General features: G+C 40.9%; 2 protein-coding genes across 3 annotated transcripts in view; one reads left to right on the top strand and one right to left on the bottom strand.

The window, feature by feature from the left end:
• Ash2l (ASH2 like, histone lysine methyltransferase complex subunit) overlaps positions 1-11,217 on the top strand; it is a 31,197-nt gene extending 19,980 nt beyond the window's left edge. For both annotated transcript variants that reach the window (XM_047550579.1, XM_047550578.1), the window contains 6 exons: positions 2,757-2,924; positions 3,210-3,403; positions 7,182-7,274; positions 8,450-8,548; positions 10,330-10,389; positions 10,481-11,217. In XM_047550579.1, coding sequence (XP_047406535.1) covers positions 2,757-2,924; positions 3,210-3,403; positions 7,182-7,274; positions 8,450-8,548; positions 10,330-10,389; positions 10,481-10,588 — 722 coding nt within the window. In that variant the 3' untranslated portion in view covers positions 10,589-11,217. The remainder of the gene's footprint in view (positions 1-2,756; positions 2,925-3,209; positions 3,404-7,181; positions 7,275-8,449; positions 8,549-10,329; positions 10,390-10,480) is intronic.
• Positions 11,218-14,468: 3,251 nt separating this feature from the next.
• Positions 14,469-24,467, bottom strand: Star (steroidogenic acute regulatory protein). Its single transcript, XM_047550143.1, has 8 exons — positions 22,809-24,467; positions 20,820-21,045; positions 19,139-19,252; positions 18,717-18,844; positions 16,722-16,880; positions 16,393-16,577; positions 15,635-15,728; positions 14,469-14,891 (listed from the first exon to the last, which is right to left on the bottom strand). The coding sequence occupies exons 2-8, from the start codon at positions 20,881-20,883 to the stop codon at positions 14,778-14,780; spliced, it is 858 nt and encodes a 285-aa protein (XP_047406099.1). The 5' UTR covers positions 20,884-21,045; positions 22,809-24,467; the 3' UTR covers positions 14,469-14,777.
• Between the last annotated feature and the right edge of the window lie 824 nt (positions 24,468-25,291).

Here is a 25,291-nt window from a genome sequence, read left to right as displayed (position 1 = left end):
GGAAAATTTGAGACTGTGCAATTCTGTCTCTCCATAAAGTTCTGTTCACTAACTTAATACTCTTTCATGGATCTTTTTTGCAATAATTATTTCTGTGATATTTGCCATATGATTTTCTGTTTCTTCTTTCCCTTCATTTATTTAATTGATTATATCAGCATGTACTCAGATATAATTATTGTGTAGGTTATAATCCAATAGTTTGTGATTATTTTGTTGTTTCAGTCATTCCAGCTTTGCCTTTTTTTAGTTTCTACAAGTTGGTTCTTATGTTCTTTTTAATAACAGGGATTGAACCCAGTGGTGCTTAACCAGTAAGCCACATCCCCAGCCCTTTTTTATATCTTATTTAGAGACAGTCTTACTGAGTTGCTTTAGGACCTCACTAAATTGCTGAGGCTGGCTTTGAACTCATGATCCTCCTGCCTTAGGCTCCTGAGCTTCTGAGATTATAGGCATAAACCACCAAACCCAGCCTCTTGTGTTCTTTTGATAAGTGTGGTTTTTTGTTTTTAAGTACTTACTTACTTTCTAGCATTATAATATTTTTCTGGCTGATCTGTGTTTTCCATTTCCAGGCCTAGTAACCACTATTTCTTCATGGAGCCCTGATTTCTTTAATTGGAAAATGACATTTACAAATTAAGATCTAGGTGTTAGCTTTTGTCTTCATCTATTTTATGCTGCTATAACAAATACCTGAGTATGTTCACTATTATTGGGTGTTGATGTTTCTAGATACCCCCAGTATCACAGGTGGGAAACGTGCATGTATACTTAGCTGCACGTAAACAAATGACTGTACTGAATTTATATTGATGCCTGGAACTCCAGTCAAACAACTGAGAAGGGTCATCCCAACCTTGTCCCTTCATTTATTGGTAACTTATTTGTCTACAACATATTTACTTATTTCTCATTTTTACTAGGCATAAGAAGTAGTTTCTGAAAATACAGGATTAAACAGGAACATCTTGTGATGTCGGAAAGTAAGGAAATACTTAAAAAAAAAAAAAAAAAAAAAATCTGGCCTGATGTGCTGGTACATACCTGTAAACCAGCTACTAGGAAGGGTAAGGCAGGAGGACCCAAAGTTCAAGACCAGCCTGGGCAACTCAACAAAACCCTTTATCAAAATAAAATTTTAAAAAGGTCTGAGATTAGCTCTGAGATAGAGTGTTTGTCTCGCATGCCTGAGGCCTTGACTTCAATCCCTAGTAATGCAAAAATAAGACAAGGGGCTGGGGATATAGTTCAGTTGGTAGAGGGCTTGCCTCACATGCACAGAACCCTGGGTTCAATCCCCAGCATCACAAAAAAAAAAAAAAAAGAAGAGAGAGAGAGAGAGAAAGAGAGACAGAGGAAGAAAGGAAGAAGGTTGTATTGATTTGCTTTCCCACCAGCTATGTTAAGAGACTTTATTGCCTTATGAACTATTTTTTTTCTTTTTCTTTGCAGTATCAGAGATTGAACTCAGGTGCACTTTACCACTGAGGTGCATTCCTAGCCCTTTCTTTTTTTTTTTTTTTTTTTTTTTTTTTTGTGTGTGTGTGTGTGTGTGTGTGTGTGTGGTACTAGGGATTGAACCCAGGGCCTTGTGCATGTGAGGCAAGCACTCTACCAACTGAGCTACATCCCCAGCCCTTCCTAGCCCTTTTTAATTTTACTTATTTATTTATTTATTTATTTTTGGTACTAGGGATTGAATCCAGGGGCACTTTACCACTGAGCTACATCCCCAGTCCTTTTAATTTTTATTTTGAGACAAGGTTTTACAAAGTTGCTGAGGGCCTTGCTAAGTTGCTGGATCTGGCCTTGAACTTTCTATCCTTCTGCCTCAGCTTCCAGAGTAGCTCAAAATGCAGACATACACCATCACAATTGACTTCTGCTATTTTTAAAATATCTGAAATTGTTTTAAGATTAAAAAGTTATATATATATATATTTATGTGTGTATATATATATATTTATGTATATATATATATTTTTTTTTTTTTTTTTTTTTTTTTTTTTGCTAGTCAAGCACTCTGCCACATCCAGTCGTAAAAGGCTAAATCTTTCTGGGTGTGGTGGTACACACCTGTAATCTTAATGTGTCAGGAGGTTGAGGCAGGAAGATCACAAGTTCGAGACCAATCTCAGCAACTTAGCAAGACCTTGTCTCAAAATCAAAAATAAAAAGGGCTGGGGGTGTGGCTCAGTGGTAAAGCATTCCATGGTTCAATCCTTAGTATGAAAAAAAAGGTTTAATCTTTTAAAGGATGATTTCTTCAAATCGGAATCCAAACATATTACAACAAACATATTGGTTTGTTATATTTTAGGGGATATGAAGTACAATTAATTTTAACCTGTTATCTTAAATATAATTATATTTAATAAAAACTAGGATCTAGAGCATTTTCGAAGCATGCACAAGGCACAAACAAAATAAAATAAAATAAAAACTAACCAAGGGCTAGGGATATGGCTCAGCAGTAGAGCACTTGACTAGCATGCAAGAGGTTCTGGGTTTGATCCCCAGCCCTGCACAAAAAAAAAGAAGAGAAAAGAAAAAGACAGCCTAACTCTTTCTTTCTTTTTCTTCCTCTCTCCTTTATCTGGATCTTGTGTTGAGACTTTAGACTCCTGAACTAACATTTCGAACACCTGATCTGTTATTTCTGACTTGTATTGTCTTAACTTGAGGTAAGAGGCTGTTTCAAAATTCCTCAAATAAATTGTAGGCTTCTGTTTTAATGTTCATCACTGCAGCTCCCCAGTTAAAAATCTCTGATGACCGACTGACTGTGGTTGGAGAGAAGGGCTACTCCATGGTGCGGGCCTCTCATGGAGTGCGGAAAGGTGCCTGGTACTTTGAAATCACTGTGGATGAGATGCCACCAGACACTGCTGCCAGACTGGGTTGGTCCCAGCCTCTAGGTAAGCTGGGGCCATGTGGTGGACATCACAGCAGGTAGACAAGTTTAGACCCATCTGGCTTAGATTCAAGACTGCTGTGCTTATCAGATTATGGGCATAAAATTCAGTTCCTGAAAGGTTAGCTGATTTGCAAGTTCTAGAATACTTTACTTATGAGAAATAGTTTGTAAGCAATTTACAAAATTGACAATATAAAATAAAAAGAAGTCGAATCTTTTTTCCTTTTTGCAAACCAGGGTTCACTTGTAGTACTCTGATTTCCTATATACCTTTTTATTGAGCCAGGTAACCTTCAAGCTCCCTTGGGTTATGATAAATTTAGCTATTCTTGGAGAAGCAAAAAAGGAACCAAATTCCACCAGTCTATTGGAAAACACTACTCTTCTGGCTATGGACAGGGGGATGTCCTGGGATTTTATATTAATCTTCCTGAAGACACAGAGACAGCCAAGTCACTGCCTGATACTTACAAAGATAAGGTGAGTTTGCCCTCCTACAGTAGATTCCTGGCTTTGAAGATCTGTGTCAGTGACACCTATAGGTATGGCCTGTGTGTTTTCTTGTGACTAACCACATTTGTGTTTTTCTTCCACATTTTATTATGAACTTTTTCAAACATAATAACAAAATTGAAAGAATTTAGAAGTCAGTGCCTGAATACTCATCACCTACATTCTATCAGTTAAGATGTTACCAGTTAAGATGTATCTATTCATTCTTCCACCCATCTGTCCATTCATATTTTTTTAATGTACTACAGAGAAAATTGCAAACATCAGTACACTTCCCCCTCAGTACTTCAGGATGCATATTATTAGCTATATATAAAATTGATATGAAATGAAATACATAATTTTATAATGAACTTTCATTGAGTTTTGATTCTGGCTAAATTCCTACCAAGATTTAAACTCTTAGCTGAGTGTGGTGGTATACCCAGCAACTTAGGAGGTTAAGGCAGGAAGATTGTAAGTTTGAGGCCAGCTTGGGCATCTTGGGAAGACCCTCTCTCAAGAGTAAAATGAACTGGGGATGTAGGTCAATGGTAGAGCATCCCTGGGTTCACTTTTCAGTACCTGAAAAACAAGCCAGGTGTGGTAGCACATGCCTGTAATCACAGCAACTCAGAAGACTGAGGCAGGAGGATCCCAAGTATGAGGCTAGCCTCAGCAACTTAGCGAGGCCCTGTTTCAAAATGAAAAATAAAAAGGGCTGTGATGTCACTCAAGGGTAAAGCACCACTGGGTTCAATCCCCAGAACCAAAAAACAAACAAAAAAGATGTATATCCTTAACAGCACTCCTGGAAGTTTTCTGTTGTTCTTTCTAGTTAGTTCCCATCCCCAACCCCATAGAGCCAATGTTTTAATTTTTTTTCCATCATAATTTAGTTTTTGCCTATTGAATTTGTGTAAATGCAGTCATGCAGTATGTTCTTTATTGTATCCAGCTTTTATTATTCAGCATAATGCTTTTGTGTTTTGTTCATGTTTTTGTATTTATCTGTAGTTCCTTTTTTCTTCAAGATAGTATTCTATTTGTACCACAGTGTTTATCCATTTTTATATTAATGGACACTTGGGCTATTTAAGTTGCGGCTATTATGAATAAGGATGCTATGAACGTTTTTTACAGGTATTTTTGTAAACATACTCTCATTTTTGTGGAGCTATTAGTATATACAGAATTCCTTGGTACTTACGTATTTAGTTTTATATGAAATTTGCCACCAACAGTGTATGAGAATTTTAGGTGGTGACACTTACTATTATCTGTCATCTTAATTTTAGCTACTTCGTTGATGGATATATATCTTCTTATGTCTTAAATTCTATTAGTCATTGAAGACTAATGATATTTAGCATTTTTGTTTTGCTTATTGGCCATTAATCTTTCATGAAGTTTCTGTTCAAATATTTTGCCTATTTTTTAATTGGTTTATCTAGTCATTTTTTTGCAGTTGTTTGTCAGATTTTTTTGTTGGTATGTTTGTTTGTTTTGTAATACTGGGGGATTAAACCCAGTAGTGGTTTATAGCTGAGTTATGTCTCCGGCCCTTTAAGACAGGATCTCACTAAGTTGCTGAGGCTGGCCCCAAACTTGTTATCCTCTTGCCTCGGCCTTCTAAGTAGCTAGGATTACAGGCACACCCTACCATGCCTGGCTAGATATGATGTTTTCAAATAAATTTTTTCCTAGTCTGTGACTTGTGTCTTCCATTTTCATACTGGCATCTGAAGTTTTCATGTTTACGTAGACTAATTTCTCAAAATTTTCCCTTATTGTTATATTTCTTTCTGTGACCTGTGAATCTTTGAGTATCATCAAGTCATGAAAATATTATCCCATATTTCCTTTGAAAACATTATGCTTTTAAGTTTAGGTCACCAATCTACCTTGAGTTCATTTTTATGTATAATATGAAAGTCAAGGTTATTTCTTTCCCCCAGTAGGAATATTCAATTATTCCAGCACCATTTGTTAATCTCTTTTCTTTCTCCACTGAATTTCTTTGGTGTTTTTAGTGGTAATTAAGTAACTGTATAGGTAGAGATTTATTTCTGGACTCTGTATTCCAGCAATCTATTTATTGTATTTTATGCTGGTACTATATAGTGTCCAAATTATTTTGGCTTTAGAGTAAGTCTTTAAATTGGGTAGTAGGTGTCTTCTAAGTTTGTTCTGAAAATGAACAGCCTAAGATCTTATTTTATTAACTGCATTACATCATTGCCTCTCATCTCATGTCTTATTATCTGGAATCCTGGAAGGTATATTCCCACACTAATGCCTGGTCTGTAGTTAATAATCTCAGTGTATACTATAGGAATCTTTAAAATTATTTACTTTTTCGTTTATATTGTGAATGTTTGTTTTTAATGTGACTAAGTAATTTGTAATATGTCTGTGCAACAGAGTACTATAGATCCGTTTAAAAGCAGCATATGTTCTGAGGGAAAAATGCTCTCTGGTGTATATTATTGAGTGAAAACCTCAAGAAGCAAAACAAAATTTGCAGTATTGTTACCATGTGAGACTTGTTTCTTTATGTGTTTATCTGGTGTATATTTTTGGTGTGTGTGTTTTAATTTTGAAGATACTCATATATGCTTTAGATTCTCTGAAAGAATACCAGGACACTGGAACAGTGATTTTTTTTGCAAGGGAAACTAGAATAAGGCATGGAGAGAGGGAGGGAGGAAGGGAGATACTTTTCATTTTATATGTTTATATAGCTTTTTTTTTTTTTTTAATTATTTTTTGGTACTGGGGATTAAACCCAGGGGCACTCTACTACTGAGCTATATTCCCCAGTCCTTTTTATTTTTTATTTTGAGACAGGACCTTGCTAAGTTGTTGAGGCTGGCCTTGAACTTGTAATCATCCTCCCTCAGCCTCCTGAGTCGCTGGGATTCAGGTGTGCGCCACCACATTCAGCTAGTTTGTGAAGTCTTTTTATCATACTTAATACATGTATGTGCTAAGAAGTCATTGAATAGATAAATGAATAATGTCATATATTTGGGAATGAATGAATAACTCAGCTCTTGGAAAGAGGCAACCCAGAGGCCATCTGTGGGAGAAACAGGAAACTAGGGGCAAGAAAATGGTTCTTAAAATATTATAGAATAAGGAGTTTTAGGCTTTTTAAAATTGTTGTTTCATTTACTGAGATAGTTGGGGGAAAACAGTATAAATTAATTAAGCCTTTTTTTTTTTTTTTTTTTTTTTTTTTTTTTTGGCAGTGCTGGGGATTGAACCCCCAGGGCCTTGTGTATGCGAGGCAGGCACTCTACCAACTGAGCTATATCCCCAGCTAATTTAGCCTCTTTTATGGACATTTTTGTGTACTGAAAAATGTGTACTTAGATGTATTTCTTCATGAATTTTCTTAGTGGCCTCTTGAACATGTTTAATAAAAATGGCTGGCTGGTATTTTTTTAAAGAAACTCATAGTACTTCAAGATCTGACAGAATTCAATGGCAAGGGGCTGGGGTTGTGGCTCACTGGTAATGCACTCACCTGGCATATGTGAGGCACTGGGTTCAATTCTCAGCACCAAATAAAAATAAATTTAAAGGCATTGTGTCCATCTACAACTAAAAAATATTTTTAAAAAAATTCAATTGCAAATGTTTCTAATTTCTGTTGTAGAGCACAAGGACTTGGTGCTATTTGTGTGAGTCTGACTTTATTTTCTCCATGATGATACATCTCTTGCTTCAATGTGCCTTTTTTTTTTTCTTGGTTTTCAAGGCTTTGATAAAGTTCAAAAGTTATTTGTATTTTGAGGAAAAAGACTTTGTGGATAAAGCAGAGAAAAGCCTAAAGCAGACTCCACATAGTGAGGTGAGTCATGGTCATTAAAACATCAGATTATAAGACCTTGAAGATTGTGACCTGATAAAAATGAGAAGATGAGGCCCAAAGGAGAATACAGGGATTTTCAGGTAACATAGCGAGGCAGCAGCAGAGCAATAGCCCAGTCCTGCCTACTGACTTTGTACTCTTACTGTAGTACCATGGTGTAGCTATTAGAGGGATGATAATGTTCTGTCAGGAACACTCTGTTGATAAAAGAGAGGCATGATAAGGAAACACAGGAGATTAAGGAAGCAAGTGAGATGTCCTTATTCTTTATCAGATGGAGAGGGATGTGCAGAGGAACATAGACTGGGGGGGAGGAGACCTCCCTGTGGGTCACAAAGACACCAGAGGCTAATGACTTTCTCTGTGCTCTAGAACTCTCTCTGCCCCCGCTTCTTAGGTAACAGGTTGGAGGCATAACTATTCACAGTCCTAGCACAATCAAGTAAGGTGTAGCACATCTGGGCCAGCCTCCTGGGTCCAAAATCAAAAGAGTAAGGGGAATAGGGGGAAGACAGTTCTGGCCTGCAAACATTTTTCTCTAAAAAATTCTGTGAAGTCACCTGGGAGAGTAGTAGAAAGGAGTATAGGAGAAATGAAGAAACTAGAGTTCTAGTTACTTTTAGTGGGGGCAATATATATACACACATACACAAATACACACACACAATGGAAACTAATAGATCTAAGGACAACAGATACAGCCAGTGGTTAAGAGAGAGTATTCAAGATAATTGCATGAGAGAAAGGAGAAGGAAAATTAGTATTTGGAGACTATGACAAGATTCTAAGAGAACTTCAAAGTTAAAAAAAAAAGGTACTTTGAGACATTTCAGAGAAATAACTGCTTACGTGGAAGTCAGCTTACTTATAGGCACAATATAATGAAAATAGAAAGTGCAACTGTTTGGTATATGTAGCATAGAAAATCAGAAAAATAAGAAAACTGAAGTCCATTGAATTGTAGCACATGTTTATATTGAGTTTTACTTTGAAAAATCTAAGATATCATATAAAATATTGTTATTACACAAGCTATATATTATTCTTGGAATACATTATTGGTAGTCTGGTAGCAGAACTTTTCAAGTATTCTCCAAATGAGTTCTTTTTGTTCTTTTTAAAATTCTAAAGTAAAACTATGATTCTTGTTTCAGATAATATTTTATAAAAATGGTGTCAATCAAGGTGTGGCTTACAGAGATATTTTTGAGGGAGTTTACTTTCCAGCCATCTCACTGTACAAGAGCTGCACGGTATGTGTTATAAGTTCATCCTGTGAACAGAATTTGAGGGAAGTATTTCGAATGGGTTGTGATGGTAGAGCCATTGATCTGGATGCAGCGGAACACACCTGTAATCCCAGCAACTCAGGAGGCTGAGGCAGGAGGTTCCCAAGTTCAAGGCCAGCCCCAGCAACTTAGTAAGATCCTAAACAATTTAAGAAGACCCGGGCTGGGGAGATAGCTCAGCTGGTAGAGTGCTTGACTTGCAAGCACAGGCCCTGAGTTCGATCCCCAGTACTGCAAAAAAAAAAAGAAGAAGAAGAAGACCCTGTCTCAGAATGAAAATAAAAAGGTCTGGGGATGTAGCTCATTGGTAGAGTGCTTCCCTGGCATGTGTGAGGCCCTAGTTTCCATCCCCAGCACCAAAATGCAAAAATCATAAACCTGTTTGTTCCAAAAACACTTGGAGTTTTAGGAGGTATTTTCTTGAGTAGATAAAAATCATGCAATTAGTGTATACTTTACTTTTCCTTTGAATGCACTGTGTGATATCCTTTTTCATTGTAAAGAAGGCAAGTTGCCAGGCATAGTGATCTGTAATCCCAACAACTCAGGAGGCTGAGGCAGGATGATGGATTGCAAGTTCAAAGTGAGCCGATCCTCAGCACCACATAAAAATAAATACATAAATAGTTATTTTGTCATCTACAACTAAAAAAAATTTTAAAAAGGATTGCAAGTTCAAAGCAAGTCTCAGCAACTTAGTGAGACCCTGTCTCTTAAACAAAAATGTTAAAAGGGCTGGGGATGTGGCTCACGGGTAGAGCACCCCAGGGTTAAAACCCCAGGACCCAAAAAACAAAAACAAAAATAAAAATAAAAAACAGAATATATACAGGCATAAATTAATTAAGTTTATTAGTAGCTATACCCTGTTTGTTTGTTTTTTTTAATATGATCCAGCATGAAGCTCCTGTTTGTTTTTTAAAAAAGTTAATATGTGGAAATTTCCATGTTTTTGTTTGTGGGTGGCTACCCTTAAAGAAGATAAAAAAAAAAAAAATAAAGAAATCGTTAGGTTTTGTTTGTTTGTTACTAGAGATTGAATCCAGGGATGATTTACCCCTGAGCTGCATCCCTTGCCCTTTTCATTTTTCATTTTGAGACAGGATCTTGCCAAGTTGCTAAGAGTCTGAGTTGCTCAGGCTTGCCTTGAATTTACAATCTTCCTGCCTCAGCCTTCCAAATCATTGAAATTATAGGTATGTGCGGCCCCCACTTGGCATGCAGTCTTTAGCTTTTGGTTTTAAAGAGAAAATACCGGGGTGGGAATATAGCTCAGTTGGTAGAGTGCTGCCTTCCAAGCACAGGACCCTGGGTTCAATCCCCAGCACTGCAAAAAAAAAAAAATAAAAGAAAGAAAAAGTACAGATCTATTTATTTATTATTTATTTATGCTACTTGTGATTGAACCCAGAGATGCTTTGCCACTGAACTATATCCCCAGCCCTTTATATATTTTTATTTTGAGACAGGGTCTCACTAAGTTACCAAGGCTGGTCTCTAACTTACGATCCTCCTGCCTCATCCTCCCAGTGTCTGGGATTATGTGTGTACCCTGCACCCAGCTATTTTCACCTAGTTTTTGAAGTAATTAAGGTATTGATAACTTTTAGCAATATTAATGTATCTTATTTATTCCATTAATACCCTGAGTATATACATTTGAAGTGAAAATTTTGCCATGTCAAATTAACTTTCCAATATTTCATTCACATTTTCCATGCCTGATTGAACTGAATTCACCCCAGGTTTCCATTAACTTTGGACCATGCTTCAAGTATCCTCCAAAGGATCTCACTTACCACCCTGTAAGTAACAGTAAATGTCTGCCTGCATTCTCGGCATTTTTATTTCTTTCTGTGGCTCTTCTAATCACCCTGTTTCTTATTTATCCTGCAGATGAGTGACATGGGCTGGGGTGCTGTGGTAGAACACACACTGGCTGATGTGTTGTATCATGTGGAGACAGAAGTAGATGGGAGGCGCAGCCCCCCCTGGGAACCCTGACCATTCCTCTTTCTTTTCAGACCTGGACTTTCTGGCAAATAAGACCAGGGTTTTTATTTTTGTTTTTTAACTGTCAGATTTTCTCCCAAAGATGCTACAGAACACAGCCTCTATTTTCCTCAAGGTAAAAGGCTGAGTAGACTATGGGAGACCCCTATCCTTCAATATTCCCTGCCCATTTCCAGTTACTGTTCTTCTTTTGTGTGCCATAAAGCAACAACTCCTGACCCCAGGATCCCACAAGCTCCCTGTGAAACTGGTGCTCTTCCACATCCCTGCCAGCTGAGACTTCCTACCTTACTGTATTTTCTAAGGAGAGAATAATCTTGTCCAAGTAACTAACATATTTAAGACATTTCCTCCTGTGGACATTGATTCCATCCCACCTGATTTCCATGGAGACGCTGAGCCTGTTCATGAGAATAACTTAAATCAGTGGTTATACATTCCAAACCAATCTAAAAGCTATTTCCTTTTGGTGTAGGTTTGGTTATTAATTTTGAAATACATTTTTCTCAGTACTGGGATCTCTGAAACTCCTGGGTCTCTAGAACTATAATACTGAAATAAACTTAACTGCAGCTTTAACACAATTAGAACTATTCCCCAATAAATCTTGTTTCCAGGTTTGTGAGGTATTTGGCTTCCCTTCAAGTTGAGTTCCTATCATTGACAATATCAGAAATGTGGGCAGTATGAGGAAGGGGAGCCAGCACTGAAAGGAAGAGTTAGGTGTCTGATTTATATCTCAACCCCTCTTGTATTGCTCCCATTCTCACCAGCCAAATCAAGCTTCCCCTTTATCCTATAAAATTATAATCTTGACGTGAACAAGTGTTTATAAGGTCTCTAGTTCCCCCTCCAGCTCTTTGTATATTTTTTTTAATTTTTTGGGTACTGGGGATTGAACTCAGGGGCACTCAGCCAGTGAGCCATATCCCCAGCCCTAATTTTGTATTTTATTTAGAGACAGGGTCTCACTGAGTTGCTTAGTGCCTTGCTGTTGCTGAGGCTGTCTTTGAACTTGTGATCCTCCTGCCTCAGCCTCCTGAGCTGCTGGGATTACAGATGTGCTCCACCATGCCCTGCCAGCTCTTTTGAACATGGTGTTTGATATGTGCTGGTTTTTTCCTGCCTTATCTTCCTTCCTAAAAAAGTACAGTTTTTAAACTCCTAAAAGCTAGAAAGTAAAAATGAGTCTTTCTTTGGGATCCCTTTATTTTTTTACTTTTTTTTTTTTTTTTTTGGTGGTACTGCCTTTGGAATGCAGGGGCACTACTTTACCACTGAGTTACATCCCTAGCCTTTTATATTTTTTATTTTGTGACAGTCTGAACTGCTGAGGCTTACCTTTAAGTTTTGATCCTCCTATCTCAGCCTCTTGAGTAGCTGGGATTACTGACATGCACCACCACAACTGGCCCTGTCTTTTTAAACATCAGTGTTGTGGCAAATGTAGTCCTCAGGATTTCCCAAAGGTCGCTGCATGTGACTTTCCACCTAGATTAACAGAGCTGTTCGCTAAGATATAGGTTGTATGTTGCCACACCATCACCATGTATCATGCCTGTTGCTTTTCTGAATATCTTTTTATTTCCCTGTTCAAGAAATTCCCCAAGTTGCCAGGTACAACGATACGTGCCTGTGATCCCAGAAACTCCGGAGGCTGAGGCAGGAGGATGGTAAGTTCAAAGCCAGGCTCAGCAAATTAACAAGGCCCTAAGCAACTTAGACCCTGTCTCAAGATAAAAAGTAAAAAGGTCTGGGGATGTGGTTCAATGGCTAAGTGCCCCTGGATTCAATCCCAGAGATACCAAAAAAGAAAGAAAGGGGGGGGGCGGAGAAATTCCCTAAGTTTCAAGTGAATATTGATATATTGATATCTTTTTTTTAACCTTTTTTTTAATTAAAATTTTTTATTTTTACAGACTGCATTTTGATTCATTGTACACAAATGGGGTATAACTTTTCATTTCTGTGGTTGTACACAATGTAGATTCATACCATTCATGTAATCATATATATACATAGGATAATACTGTTTCATTCTACTGTCTTTCCATCCCCCACCCCCTGATATATTGGTACCTTAACACAGTGGCATTGACCTAAGATATTTGTCTCTTAATGAATCACCCAGATTCCTTGTTTTGTCCATTTTGTATCTTAATAGGAAACTTAACACAAAGTTAATATGGTTATAGACTGGGGTCTCAGCCTATCAGATTCTATCAGTTTGGTCTTAAAAAGGACAGACCTGGTTATAAAGCTTTTAGGTAATCAGTTTGAAGTACTTCAAAAAAATGAGAGTGATATTATTTAGAGGAAGCTAAAGGTAAAGTCTTTGTAATATAAATTACCATATATAAGTTGTACACCTACTCTCAAGGTTAGGTTTTTGTATATTTGACTTTCATAAATTGGAGATTATAGAAATAGTGAATTTCTTACTAATACTTCATATTCAAAAGAGTTGTGGTGTGTGTATGCATGCACATGAGTTCATTTGAAGGCTTCAATGAATACTTACCTATTTTGTATCAAACAGTTTGCAATCATATCAGTGACAACTTGTTTTATTTAAATGTAAAATTAAGTGGGAAAATATTTCCCTAGACATCACAAAGAAACATTTACATTGTTTGATGGAGCAAATTATAATCCAGTTTAAAACCATGATATTTGTTGAAAGCTCATTTCTTTACTGTCTGCCTGTTCTCTTGAAACCAGTGCCCATATTGCTTCACCATATCTTTAAGCAAGTAACTGTTTCCTCTTGAGTGGTGGTGAGAGATTCTGTTGTAGAAGTACTGCTTTACAACTGTCCTCCCTCACTGAAGCTCCTGGATAAATAGCAATTTCATCTATGCCAAAAATGGACTAAGAAACAATCAAAATAAATTATAATAAATATCTATCAGTTGTTAAATTTTAATACCTCAATAAATACTAGTGTTCCCACTGCTGCTACTTTGTTTAATAAATAAAGTAAATCTCTTGTTTCCAGATGGTGAAAGTCATCCATGCTATTAAATCTAGAATGGAAAGCTTCAGGTAGTAATGGTTGGGTTTTTTCATTCTATTTGTATGTAGCAAAATAGTCCTATTTCAGTTTATATTTTTAAAATATAATTTCTCTACATCCCGGAACAGAGAATTTTCTATCACCATGTTACCCCTTCTTCCATGAAAATTAAATCTTTATGAAAGATTCTGGTAACAATCAAAATAATTGAATGATGTAAATCTCCTGTTTAGTTTAAAGTCTTCGTCCTGGACTCTTCTAATATGAAGTTGCAATCTACTAGATTAGACTTTTTTATAGAATGGAACTTTAAAACAAGTACAGACTGAAGTTTTCATGTTAGTTGTGGTTCTTTATTCTGACTGGTACATATGGAATAAGTAGGGAAACCAGTCTCATTACTAGTTTTATATTTTTCCATTGAGCAAACTGGGAATATACTTCTGGAAGGTACTTTCTGTGGTAAGTTGCTTATTCTTTGGTGTAGCATTGTGCCTTGGTGGAGGAGCAAAAGGTTGCTGGAGCCCCTTGTGTAGGACTCTGCACACACCCCTGCAGGGAATGCAGTTCTTGAGTCCATAAAACCAGTCCCTAATTTAACATCCCCACATCCATACCAGCCAGTAGGATTCAAAGATGTTTTTAGGTGGGTATGTAAGGGCCCACGTATCTTAGGAACCTTCTTTTCACAGCTAATCAGTGAATCAGAGTTAGAAGTTTCTTTATCTAAGAGACTCATCTGTTTTCTAAAACTTTCTTTTTTCTTTTACTTTTTTTTTTTTTTTTTTTTTTTTTTTTGGTGGAGGTCCTGGGCATTGAACCCATGGGCTCTCAACCACTGAGCTACATCCCCAATCCTTTTATTTCTTATTTTCTTATTTTGAGACAAGGTCTCACTAAATTGCAGAGACTGGCTCAACCTTGAGATCCTCCTGCCTCAGCTTTCCGAGTCCCTTGGATTACAGACAAGTGCCACTGTGCCTGGCTGTTTTCTAAAACTTTTACCAGTCTGAGACTTAGTGTCATACTCGTAACACATAACACTTCCACCCCCTCTCTTGTTAAGATGAAGATCTTAAACAGACTTGCAGGCTTCCAGCAGGAATTTTCCTAAGGTGCGTGCAAGCCAAGGCAGCAAGGCATATTGGAACTGCAGGCTGGTGTTTAACGCTGGGCTTCTGAGACAGGGTTGGACTCCAGTCGCTTGCGCAGGTGATAGGCAAAATCCATCTGGGTCTGTGATAAGACTTGGTTGATGATAGTCTTTGGCAGCCACCCCTGGAAAAGAAGATAGGAGAATTTGATCACCTTGTGAGTGGTGTGCTATTCCAGATATCTTGCACTCTGTCATACACATGGGCTGCCTGTAACTTCCATCTTCCAACTGGGTCCATAGGTGCAACCTTGAAAATTGACCAGGGTCAGAGGATGAACTGCTTTGCTGCCCTGTTGTCATCACAGTGTCAGAAGCACAGGATTTGCTGTCAAGACAGATATTAAGCCCTGTCTTCCCAGCTGTTCAAACTTGAGCAATTTACATCACCTTTCTCACACTTTAGATCTTTGGGCCTAAGTTCCTTCTTTTTATTTATTTATTTTTTTAATTTTTACTTATGGTACTGGGGATTTTACCCAGGAGTGCTTACCACTGAGCCCTTTTAATTTTATTTTGAGACAGGGTCTTACTAAGTTGCATAGTCTCACTAAGTTGCTGAGGCTGGTCTTGAACTTGCAAACCTTTTACCTCAGCCTCCTGAGTTGCGGGGATTACAGGTGTGTGTCACTGTGCCCTGCCTAAGAGTCCTTCTCTCTAAAATGGTGGTACTATACAACTGAAATTTGTAAGAGGCAGCCATTGCATATTTTTGAGATGGTAGGATAGCAATTAGGCCATCACTCAAGTGCCTCCCTGAGCAACTGTACTATCAAGATGGAAGGGGATTCTTTGTTATATATGAGAGTGAGAGGAGCTCATTTTCCTCAGTGCTCCTATCCCCTGAGTCAACTCCCATACTCCTCACCTTGAGGTCTACACTGAGCAGCCAGGTAAGTTTGGTCTTGGAGGGACTTCCAGCCAGAGGACGAAGTACCATGCAAGTGGGACCTTGTTCAGCTCTGGTAAATGAAGAGAAGTCAGCCAGGAAGATGGATCAGAGTTCTTATGCCAACTACACTAGCCCCATTTCTAAAGTTCCTTGTCTTTTTTCTAATTCTCAGCAAGAAGTACCCTTCACCAAGGGAACAGTCTTAACAGTTGACATGGTTACTAACTTGTAAGGACAAATTGCTGGTTGTAGCTGAAGCAGAACCTGGAGGCCTGATATTGTGCCCTTTGGTTGCTAGACTGCAGGGAGGTCAAGGAAAGGAGCCAGGGTGGTGGCTGTGGTGTTCTAAGGGGTGTGAATTATGTCAATATTTTAACCTCCAGTACCTATGTACCTGAGAATATCAGCTGAGAATATCTACCCCTTGCTTTGGAAAATTATTAAGGTTCAGAGATTGGGAGGATCAGAACAAACTGGTTGACTGTTGAAGTAGGGCCAGTCTTGTCTTTCTCCCTTTCTTTGAGAATCTTGTAAAAGGAAGTTGAGGTTGGGGGCCAAGGATTAGTTTCTTGGAACTGTGGGGATTTGGACCATCACACACTAGGGTGCATACCCACGGGCCTGTGTGTATTTCCCAGCCCTGGGGGAATGCAGGGTCTTGTGCATGCCAGGCAAGCACTCTACCACTAAGCTACATCCCCAGCCTGAGGAAGGGATTTTGAGGCTAGAGTTACCTGATAACACCTTTCTGCTCAGGCATCTCCCCAAAGTGTGTGGCTATGCCAGCCAGCACACAGGTGGAACCTCTGCGTTTGGCACAGCGCACATTCACAAAGTCACGGGGCCCCACAAGGTTTCCTGCTGCTTCTGCTGCCAACTCATGGGTGATGACTGTATCTTTTCCAATCTTCTGCAAGACCTACCAATCCATAAGGGAACCAGAATCATTAATTAGCTAGAGCCGAGGCAAAGCACCACCCACAGTTTGGGGGTCCCTTCTTTAGTCCACTTTTCAGAGTAGGCCCTATTCAGTCCCTGCCACCCACACCTGGGTTTCCCTCACCTTGATCTCCTTGACGTTTGGGTTCCACTCTCCCATTGCCTCCATGCGTTCCACAAGCTCTTCATAGAGCCTCTCCATGGGTTGGGCCACCACTACCTCCAGCCGGAATACCTTACCTACATCTGGAACCACCTTACTCAACACTTTGTCTCCATTTGCCTGCCAGAGAAAGGAGGCAGAGGGTAGAGGCTAGGTCGAAGATAATATCAGGCAAGGTAGGAAGCGGGTCAGCAAAAGGAAGTCCAAGCTGAGCACAAGGATACCTGGCCAGGATAAAGAAATAATCACTGGTTCCACTCAACAAAGCACACAACTGCTGAGGACTGGAAGAGGTAGCCTGCCTGCCTGCCTGCCTGTGCCCAACCTTTTTTTGCCACTGGGAATTGAGCCCAGCGACTGTACCACTGAGCTACACCCACTTCCCTTTATTATTTTGAGACAGGATCTTGTTAAGTTTCTGAGGCTGGCCTCAAACTTGTGATCCTCCTGCCTTAGCTTCCTGAGTTGCTGGAAATACAGGAGTGCACCACAGTGACTGGTTGACCTTTTTTTTTTTTTTTTTTTAATTTGGGTGAATGTTGTCTAGGTCCAATGGAAAAGACCCAAATTTGACTCAAGAAGCTCAAAGATCCTGAAAGAAACCTGGAAGTGGGAAAAGTCTATGACCAGCTATATGTATACATATGTTTGGGATTTTCAGATTTTTAGTTCAATATTTTTTTAGATATGTTAGCTTGGTTTAATCATTATACAATGAAAACATCAAAACGTTGCATTAATATGTATAATTAACAGATTAAGAAAGTTGCCCATAGTTAAATAGTAAATTATATATCTGAGATGTGAATCTCAAAATATTTAAAACCAAATTCAGTTGTTGAATGGTTCAATCCTTACAATGACAGTGTCTTCCCAATATATGAATCTACAACCCTGATGGAAACAGTAGTAGTTAGCTTTTCATTACTTAGTTAAGTATCTCATTTCACACCAGAAGGATATGGGGTCAGAGGTCAGTGGACTCTTAGCTAAGAGTAGTGCTGGGCCTAGATCCCAGACCCCAGGTTCCTTTCTTTTCTTCCTTTTTTTTTTTTTTTTTTTTTTTTTGTACTGGGTATTGAACCCAGGGGCTCTTTACCACTGAGTTACATTCTCAATCTTTTTCATTTTGAGAGAGGGTCTTGCTAACATGGTGAGACTGGCCGCAAACTTGCAATCCTCTCTGCCTTGGCCTCTTGAATTGCTGGTCTTACAGACATGTGCCACCCGGTCCAGTAGATCCCATGTTTCTTGACTCCCATTGTATTAGCCTATTATTTACATAATTCTGAGAACATGAGCAAGGAGAGGTTTCACCTGAACCTTGGGTAATAGACCACATGTAAGCTTTTGCTGAAAATAAAGCCACCAGAATCTCTAGGGATAGAGCCACTAGACTTTAACACAAGCCTTGTTACTGATTGGCTCCCAGTGAGGGTGCAGTGCTCAGAGCAGAGAACTCCAGACAGCTAGTCCAGCCCACATCACCCCTGCAAGTTCATTCACATCAAAGATTCTGATGCTGGGTGATACGTCCTCTAATGTACAGCAAGTCCCCATTGCATTGCTTTTCTGAATAAGTGTATAATGTATTTGGAGGGTAGCTAAGAATAGAAGAAGAATGTTTCAAAAAAACGAGTATTGGGGCTGGGGCTGTAGCTCAATGGCAAGAGCACTTGCCTGGCATGTGTGAGGCACTGGGTTCGAGCCTCAGCACCACATAAAAATAAATAAAATTTGAAAAGTATTCTGTCCATCTACAATAAAAAAAATTTTTAAAAGATGAGTATTGTGAGGAGAGAGGGCTATCCGAGGACATATTATTGGAAAAGGAGAGATCTCAAAACCACTTGTTGCCCAGTGACTATTGCATGAGGCAGGAATCCTGGGAGCAGTGGCCCCAGCTGGCCTTGCGGATGGTAGTAGAACAATGAGGAACTGCAAAGCCACCCTTACCTGCTGGTTCTCATTCTTCCATCCCTCCTGGTTAGTGAGGATGCCCAGGGCCTTCTGCATGGCTTCCTCTCCCTGCTGGATATAGGCCAGCTCTTGGTCACTGTGGAAAGTCTCTTCCAAACAAGAACCTGGATACACAGTCAAGGGGAGACAGAGTGTCCTTCCAGTGTCCCAGCCTCCCACCAAGATAGCATCCTCTTGATCTCCGGATGTGCTTGTTCCTCTGAAGAACCAAGACTAAAGCCAGAGGGTCCCATCTGCAGGTCATGGTAGACTCAGCAGTTACTGGTGACCAGCAGAGGAACTCTGGGATGGGAACATCCTCTCATAATGGGAAAGGGCAGGGGGCATCAGAGCCCCATGCACATTTGCACTCTGAGGGCCTCTTCCATTGACTGAAGCCCAGAAGCCTCAGCACTTACCAAGCAGAGAGCTCCTACGCCGAACTTGGTTAATCCATGCACTGGGGGTAGATTCCCCTAGGGCTCTCCGGTTCAGTTCCTGGCCAATGGCCAGAACAGCTTGGTGCCTCAGCCCTGCAAGGAGAGAAGGAAATTGTTGCCAAGGAGCTGGACAGCCCCTTAGAGAGGCACCATTCCACCTCCACCCTCCATCTTTTCACAGACAATGAAACTGTCTTGGATTTCAAGTGACTTTATCAGAAACACAGAGTACTAGTAGTGAACTGAACTAGGGCCAGGTCTTCAATGCCAATACTTCATGTACCTCCAGGGCCCAGAAATCTGCTTTCAAGCCTGGGCTTTTCAAGACAGGGGCTATACCAGAGCATCTGGAGAATATTTGTTCAATCAGAAAAATCCAGCTACAGTAGAAGAATACAAGAAACCCATCCCCTGAGGTCTGTGTACTTGCTAGCAGCTAGGGCCCTTTGCATGAGGAAGCTGCTTTGTGCGTCACTACATTGTGAGCCAGGTAAGTCCAGTCGATTTAGTGAGGACAGTCCCACTGCAGGCTGCAGGGCTTCTAAGTAGTTTCCAACCTAATTCACCCCAATTTGAAAGGTCTCCTCTACATTGGCTTGTGTGACCTTCAATGGCAGCAGGGGATTGACTCTAATGACTTTGGGTCCTAATGAGTTCAATAAAATGTGGTCCATAGCAGTTGTTTTTTATTTCTTTCTGGCTGTTCAATGATAACAAGACTAACATGACCTCCCCATTCCACCCAATTTCTCTCTTTACCTCACTCTTCTGTCTTACTCCCCTTTTTCTTCTTATGCCCTTTTCCTGACAGGGTCTCAGGCTTACCAACACTGCTTACCAATAAGACCCTCAAGGCTTATTTCTGCCTCTACCACTATGGCCAAGACTTTTCTGGTACCCTTGATATCAGCCTTGTCCAGTCCTAAAGGAAGGCAAAGTCAGGAATAGTTCAAGCTGATTGTATCAGTGCATGCCTATAATCCCCCCTGGTTGAGAGGTTGAGGCAGGAGGGTTGCAAGTTTGAGGTTGGCCTGGGCAATTTAGCAAGACCCAGTTTCAATAAAAATAAAAAGGACTGAGGATGTAGTTCAGTGGTAGAACACTTGCCCAGCATGTGCAAGGCCCTGGGTTCAATGCCCAGTACCAGCAAGAAAAAAAAAAAAAAAAAAAAAAAAGTAGTTCAATAACAATGAGAGAGCTGGGCTTGGTAGCACACACCTGTAATCCCAGCGGCCCGGGAGTCTGAGGCAGCAGGATCATGAGTTCAAAGCCAGCCTCAGCAAAAGTGAGGCACTAAACAACTCAGTGAGACACTGTCTCTAAATAAAATACAAAATAGGGCTGGGGATGTGGTTCAGTGGTCAAGTGCCTCTGAGTCCAATCCCCAGTACCCAAACAAAAACAATGAAGGCCCTGGAGGGGAAACTAGAAATTACAGAATCTGGCTAGGACATCTAGTCCAATTCTTCAGGTGGGAAAACAGGTCCAGAGGGGGAAGAAATTTTCCCAGGCTCACCCAGTAAGAAGTATAATTGGGTACAAAGAGCCTAGGTGGTCTATTTCTCTCTCCATGCCCATCTCCATGATTTTCCCAACTAAACCACATTGCCTGAGAGCTCCTGGTAGGTGCCTCTCATACCTCCTGCCCCTGGGGACTCACCTTTCATGTTGCGCATGTGTCTGTAGGAGCTTCCAGCACACAGCTTGAAAGTTGCTAGTAGCATTGTTTTCTGGCAGATGTAGCAGTGCTGCTGCTGCTGCTGCTGCTGCTTCTTCTCTCAAAGGTGGCTTCTTTGTTCCTCCTGAGACCCTCAAGGTCCACCTCTGGGTCCTGCAGCTGCAGCCTAGACCATTTGTTCTGCGCCTTAAATGCCTCCAGCTGAAGGCTGTGCTTCATCATCAGGAGATTAAAAAAAAAAAAAAAAAAAGTCATCACTCACTGTACAGAGGAGAGGGTCAAGGATACAGTGATTGCCTCATGCTGCTGCTCCGGTCATTGCTGGGGAGCATGGGGGGAGTAGAGTACGCAAAAGGGAGTGGAGAGGTTGGTGCCAGATTCAGTGGACGGAGGGGAAAAACAGAGGTGTTGAGATGGGGTGATTTAGAATAGGACACACGGTGTGTCTCAAAAGTTTAAAAAGGTGCTTGTGAAGCTTTTTTTTTTTTTTGGACTCCTGATTCAATAGGTCTGGAACTGAGGCACAGGTATTCGGTGGTCTGCCCACTGCACTTTGAGAAACACTGAGTGAGTGAGCCAGCCAGGGGGTCTTCCAAGAGAACAGCGCAAGTGTTAAAGCTGCTGGGGACCAGATCCCTGTTCTTACAGATGAGAAGTCTGAGTCCAGAGAGTGGAAATGACTTGTGCAAGGTCACACGGCTGGCCAGCAGGAGGACTAGGACCATAACCTAAGTCCTCTGGCCTTTGAACATCTGTACCTGCTTCCTCCTGTGGCCCCCTAGACACCTCATGTGTTCAACTGCTCCTTTATTCATTGATAGTTACACCTCTACCATCCCTATTCTGAGTTACACTAGAGCAAAGATGACACCTTGGGCTGAGTTGGGGGTTCAGCATGTAAGTTCCCAGAGCAGAGAGTAACCTGTGACTGGGTCATACCCTGCCCCCTTTCTCATGCTTCCCCTGAGCAGCTGAGACTGGGCAAGCTGTGCTGTGTGACTTGGCATGTGCAGAAAGAAGGGACATTTGCCTCAGTTTTCACAATTTGGGGGCCTGTGGTGCAAAGCAAGGACTCATGAGACCTCCGAGTTGCCTCTGCTGGGCCACACACCATTGCTCAACACAGTGAGAGAGATTCCCTCCAAGACTGTATGCTGCTGACAAAATCTTTTCCCTTCAAGGGTAACCTTGAGACTGCTTTTTAAGCCAGATTCACCTAGCAAGAATACTGTGAATAGAAAGACTCACAGTAGATTTGCCCCTGGCTTAGGCCCTGCCTCCTTTGAGAGAGTTCTATATCCTGTCACCACTGCCCAGAGGCAGGAGAGAGCCTAAAAGCAGAAGCAGCAGCTCCAGTGGACCCACTCTCCCTGTCTCTCTTACTGTAGAGAGAATGAGAGGGCAAGATCTGCTTGGAGCCAGGCCTGGTGGCCCCGTTTCAACCCTGGTGAGAAGTGGCGGGAGGGGTCCTAGGAGCAGTGGCTGACTGGAGGCACCCAACCCATTCCTTAAGGCCCTCTGCAGCCCATCCTCCTCTGAGAAGTCTCCTTTAAGCACCCCTTCTGGAGTGGCTCATTCCTGTGGTGCACACTGCAGGAGAGCATAACCCAGGTCCTGAGACATTGGTGTCTGCTTGCCTTCTCTGTGGAACTGTTATCTCTGAGGCAAGCACCATGACCATTTCCCCCCTCAAACCCTGCCCCTGGGCCTAGCATTCAGCTCCAGGGTGGACAAAGAGTGGATTATTGTTTTTCTGTTGAGTGACCAATTGGGGAAGCAAATAGCAGTACAGGTTCATCTTTTGATTTAGGAAACCTGCCCTTGTATGTGTTGTTTCCAGTGCTCGTAAAGTCCCAGGAAAGACCTGTTTGTCTCCATTTTCGGTTCAGGCTGTCTGCCTTTCAAAGGAAAGGTGCAGAGGGTGTGCTGGGCAGGTAGGAGAGCCAGTAGCCCCAGCTTCTCCCTACTCACCATTTGGTACACGTGCAACCTCATGCACATGTGTGCCTTCCGTCAGGGGAGGTGGTGAGGAGTGGGGAGGGAGTAATGGAATAGGCCACACAGATAATGTTCAAGGCCCTGTTGCCATCCTGTGAAGAATTATGATCATTCTGAGGAAGGAGGAGGTGGTGTGGGGAGGCTGGAGCACTGAGGCATGCAACTGTTGCTGATGTCAGAGGCTGCCATTGACTCAGGGAGGGAGGGCTGGGTGACCTCCCCCAGTTCCAAGGCCCTCTTCCTTTCTTCATCCTTTCCAAGTCAATGACTAATTAACTCTTGCTGTCCCTCCAAACAGTAAGATGGGGAGGGATGTCTAGTAATTTCCTCTGCTGCTGGAAGTCATTTGAATCCAGTTCTGCTTTTGGACGAGGGCAGAGCTTCCCAGGAAGACCAGAGCCACAGTGCAGATCAGGAAGAAGGGCAGTCAGAGACCTGGCTCATGAGTGTAGAGTTCTGGGGTTGGAAGGCACCAGGGCCAAGGGAGAGAGACAGGGCTTTGGAACAAAAAAGGGGATTCCCTCATTCATTTAGTCAACAATCCTATACTGAATGTCCACTATGTAACTCTATAATTAGGACCCTATGAAATGGACCATAAAATCCAGCATGGATAGTTGTACAGCAGATAAACTGTGAAGTACCTAATTCCAGGAGGGAGGGAGAAGTATTATGGAAGACTTCTGGGAAGAAGTGACATTTGAGTTGAGTCTGGAAAAGTATGATTAATAGCCAGGTTTATGCTGCGGGTTGGAGATGTTGGAGATAGAGGGTATAAGTGTAACTTTACATGGACCTTTAAACTCTGTGAGGGTGGGAATCATTTCCTACTAGTTTTTAAATCCCTAGTGCTTACATAGTTCTGGATAATTTAAAGCTACTGTATACATGTTTAATAAATGATTGAAAAGCAATGAAGCTGACACTTTGTAAATTCTCAGTAGATTCTGGTTTCGTTTTTTAAGGGTGGCCAGCTTGGAGATAAGAGTGAATCCTGAACTATATGCAGGCTCCATGCCTATTTAATAGTAGAATAATGGAAGGCTTCCCAAAGGCACCATTGTGAAAAGGCAGCAGAGAGTTAAGGCAAATCAATGAGGAATGTTACCCAAGGCTTGAGATAATTAAGGGTTACCCACCTCCATATAGTACATTTTCCTGCATTTCAGCATTTACATTCCTTAATCTGAGTTGGTCTCCAGTATTTCACAGGTATTATCCTTGTTTGCAGAAAGGAGATTGGAAGTTCATTGAAAGCAGGGAATATCCCAGTACATCCTAGAAGTCTGTCAAGGACTGGAAACTATGCAGCTTATAAAGGTGAACATTGAACATTCTTTCTGACTAAGGCACTATTTTGAGGGTCAGGAGTGCTGGTGATTGAACCCAGGTCCCTGAGTATGCTAGGCAAGCAAGTGCTCCACCACTGAGCCACACCCCAGCCCTGCCAGGCTCTATTCTAAGCTCTTCACACATATATATGAACTCATTTGATCCTTGCAACAACTCAAGAAATTGGTACTATTATTATTATTATTTTATTTTTGGTACTAGGGATTGAACTCAGGAGGACTTTACCACTAAGCTACAGCCCTAACTCTTTATGTTTTTTATTTTGGAGATGAGGTCTTGCTAAATTGCTTAGGGACTCACTAGGTTGCTAAGACTGACCTTGAACTCAAGATCCTCCTGCCTCAGCTTCCCTAGTCACTAGGATTACAGGAATGTTTCACCATACTGGGCTTATTACTCCTAAATTTATAGAGGATGAAGCAAGGCACTGAGAGACTATGCAACTTGGCCAAGTTAAAAGAGCTAAGAGAAGGAGCCAGAATGCAAACCAGGCTTAACTTTTTTTTTTTTTTTTTTCTACACTGGGGATTGAACTGGGGGCCTTGTGTATGAGAGGCAAGCATTCTACCAACTGAGCTATACCTCAAGCCCACTGCTTAATTTTTTTAAAATTTATTTTTATTGTAAACAAATGGGATACATCTTGTTTCTCTGTTTGTACATGACGTAGAGGCATACCGTTTGTGTAATTATACATTTACCTAGGGTAAAAGTTTTTGATTCATTCTGTTATTTTTTTCTTCCCCCCACCCCTCCCACCCCTCTTATCCTTCTGTACAGTCCCTCCTTCCTCCATTCTTGCCCCTCTCTCATCCCCCATTATGTGTCATCATCCGCTTATCAGCGCCACTGCTTAATTTTTTAAAATCATGTTTTTCCCTCTACAAAATAAGGCTAATAGTAGTCTATCATGGCATATGCCTAGCTGCATATAATGGTCTCTCAGCTAATTTTAAAATGGTGGGGGACTTGCTGAACTATTACATTATATTGGAGTCCCCAGTTTCCCACTTCACTGACTATTTCAAGCAGATAAACCAGATATCAGATTTCCTCTCTCAGGGATTTTGGCTGGGCACATAGCTAAAGCTTTTGGTCTTTTG

Source organism: Sciurus carolinensis, chromosome 4 (assembly GCF_902686445.1).
Source record: "Sciurus carolinensis chromosome 4, mSciCar1.2, whole genome shotgun sequence".
In the NCBI taxonomy this organism is placed as follows: domain Eukaryota; kingdom Metazoa; phylum Chordata; class Mammalia; order Rodentia; family Sciuridae; genus Sciurus; species Sciurus carolinensis.
The sequence above is the reverse complement of the archived record's forward strand: the minus strand, read 5'-3'. Positions and strand labels throughout refer to the sequence as shown.

What these genes read in the sequence shown, in the direction of transcription:
- Star (XM_047550143.1), bottom strand. Translation starts at nt 20,883, where the DNA reads ATGCTACTAGCAACTTTCAAGCTGTGTGCTGGAAGCTCCTACAGACAC. An exon ending in CAAACGTCAAGGAGATCAAG is followed by an intron (nt 16,578 to 16,721) that starts GTGAGGGAAACC and finishes ATGGATTGGTAG; the next exon opens with GTCTTGCAGAAGATTGGAAA. An exon ending in GAGCAGAAAGGTGTTATCAG is followed by an intron (nt 15,729 to 16,392) that starts GTAACTCTAGCC and finishes TTCATTTACCAG; the next exon opens with AGCTGAACAAGGTCCCACTT.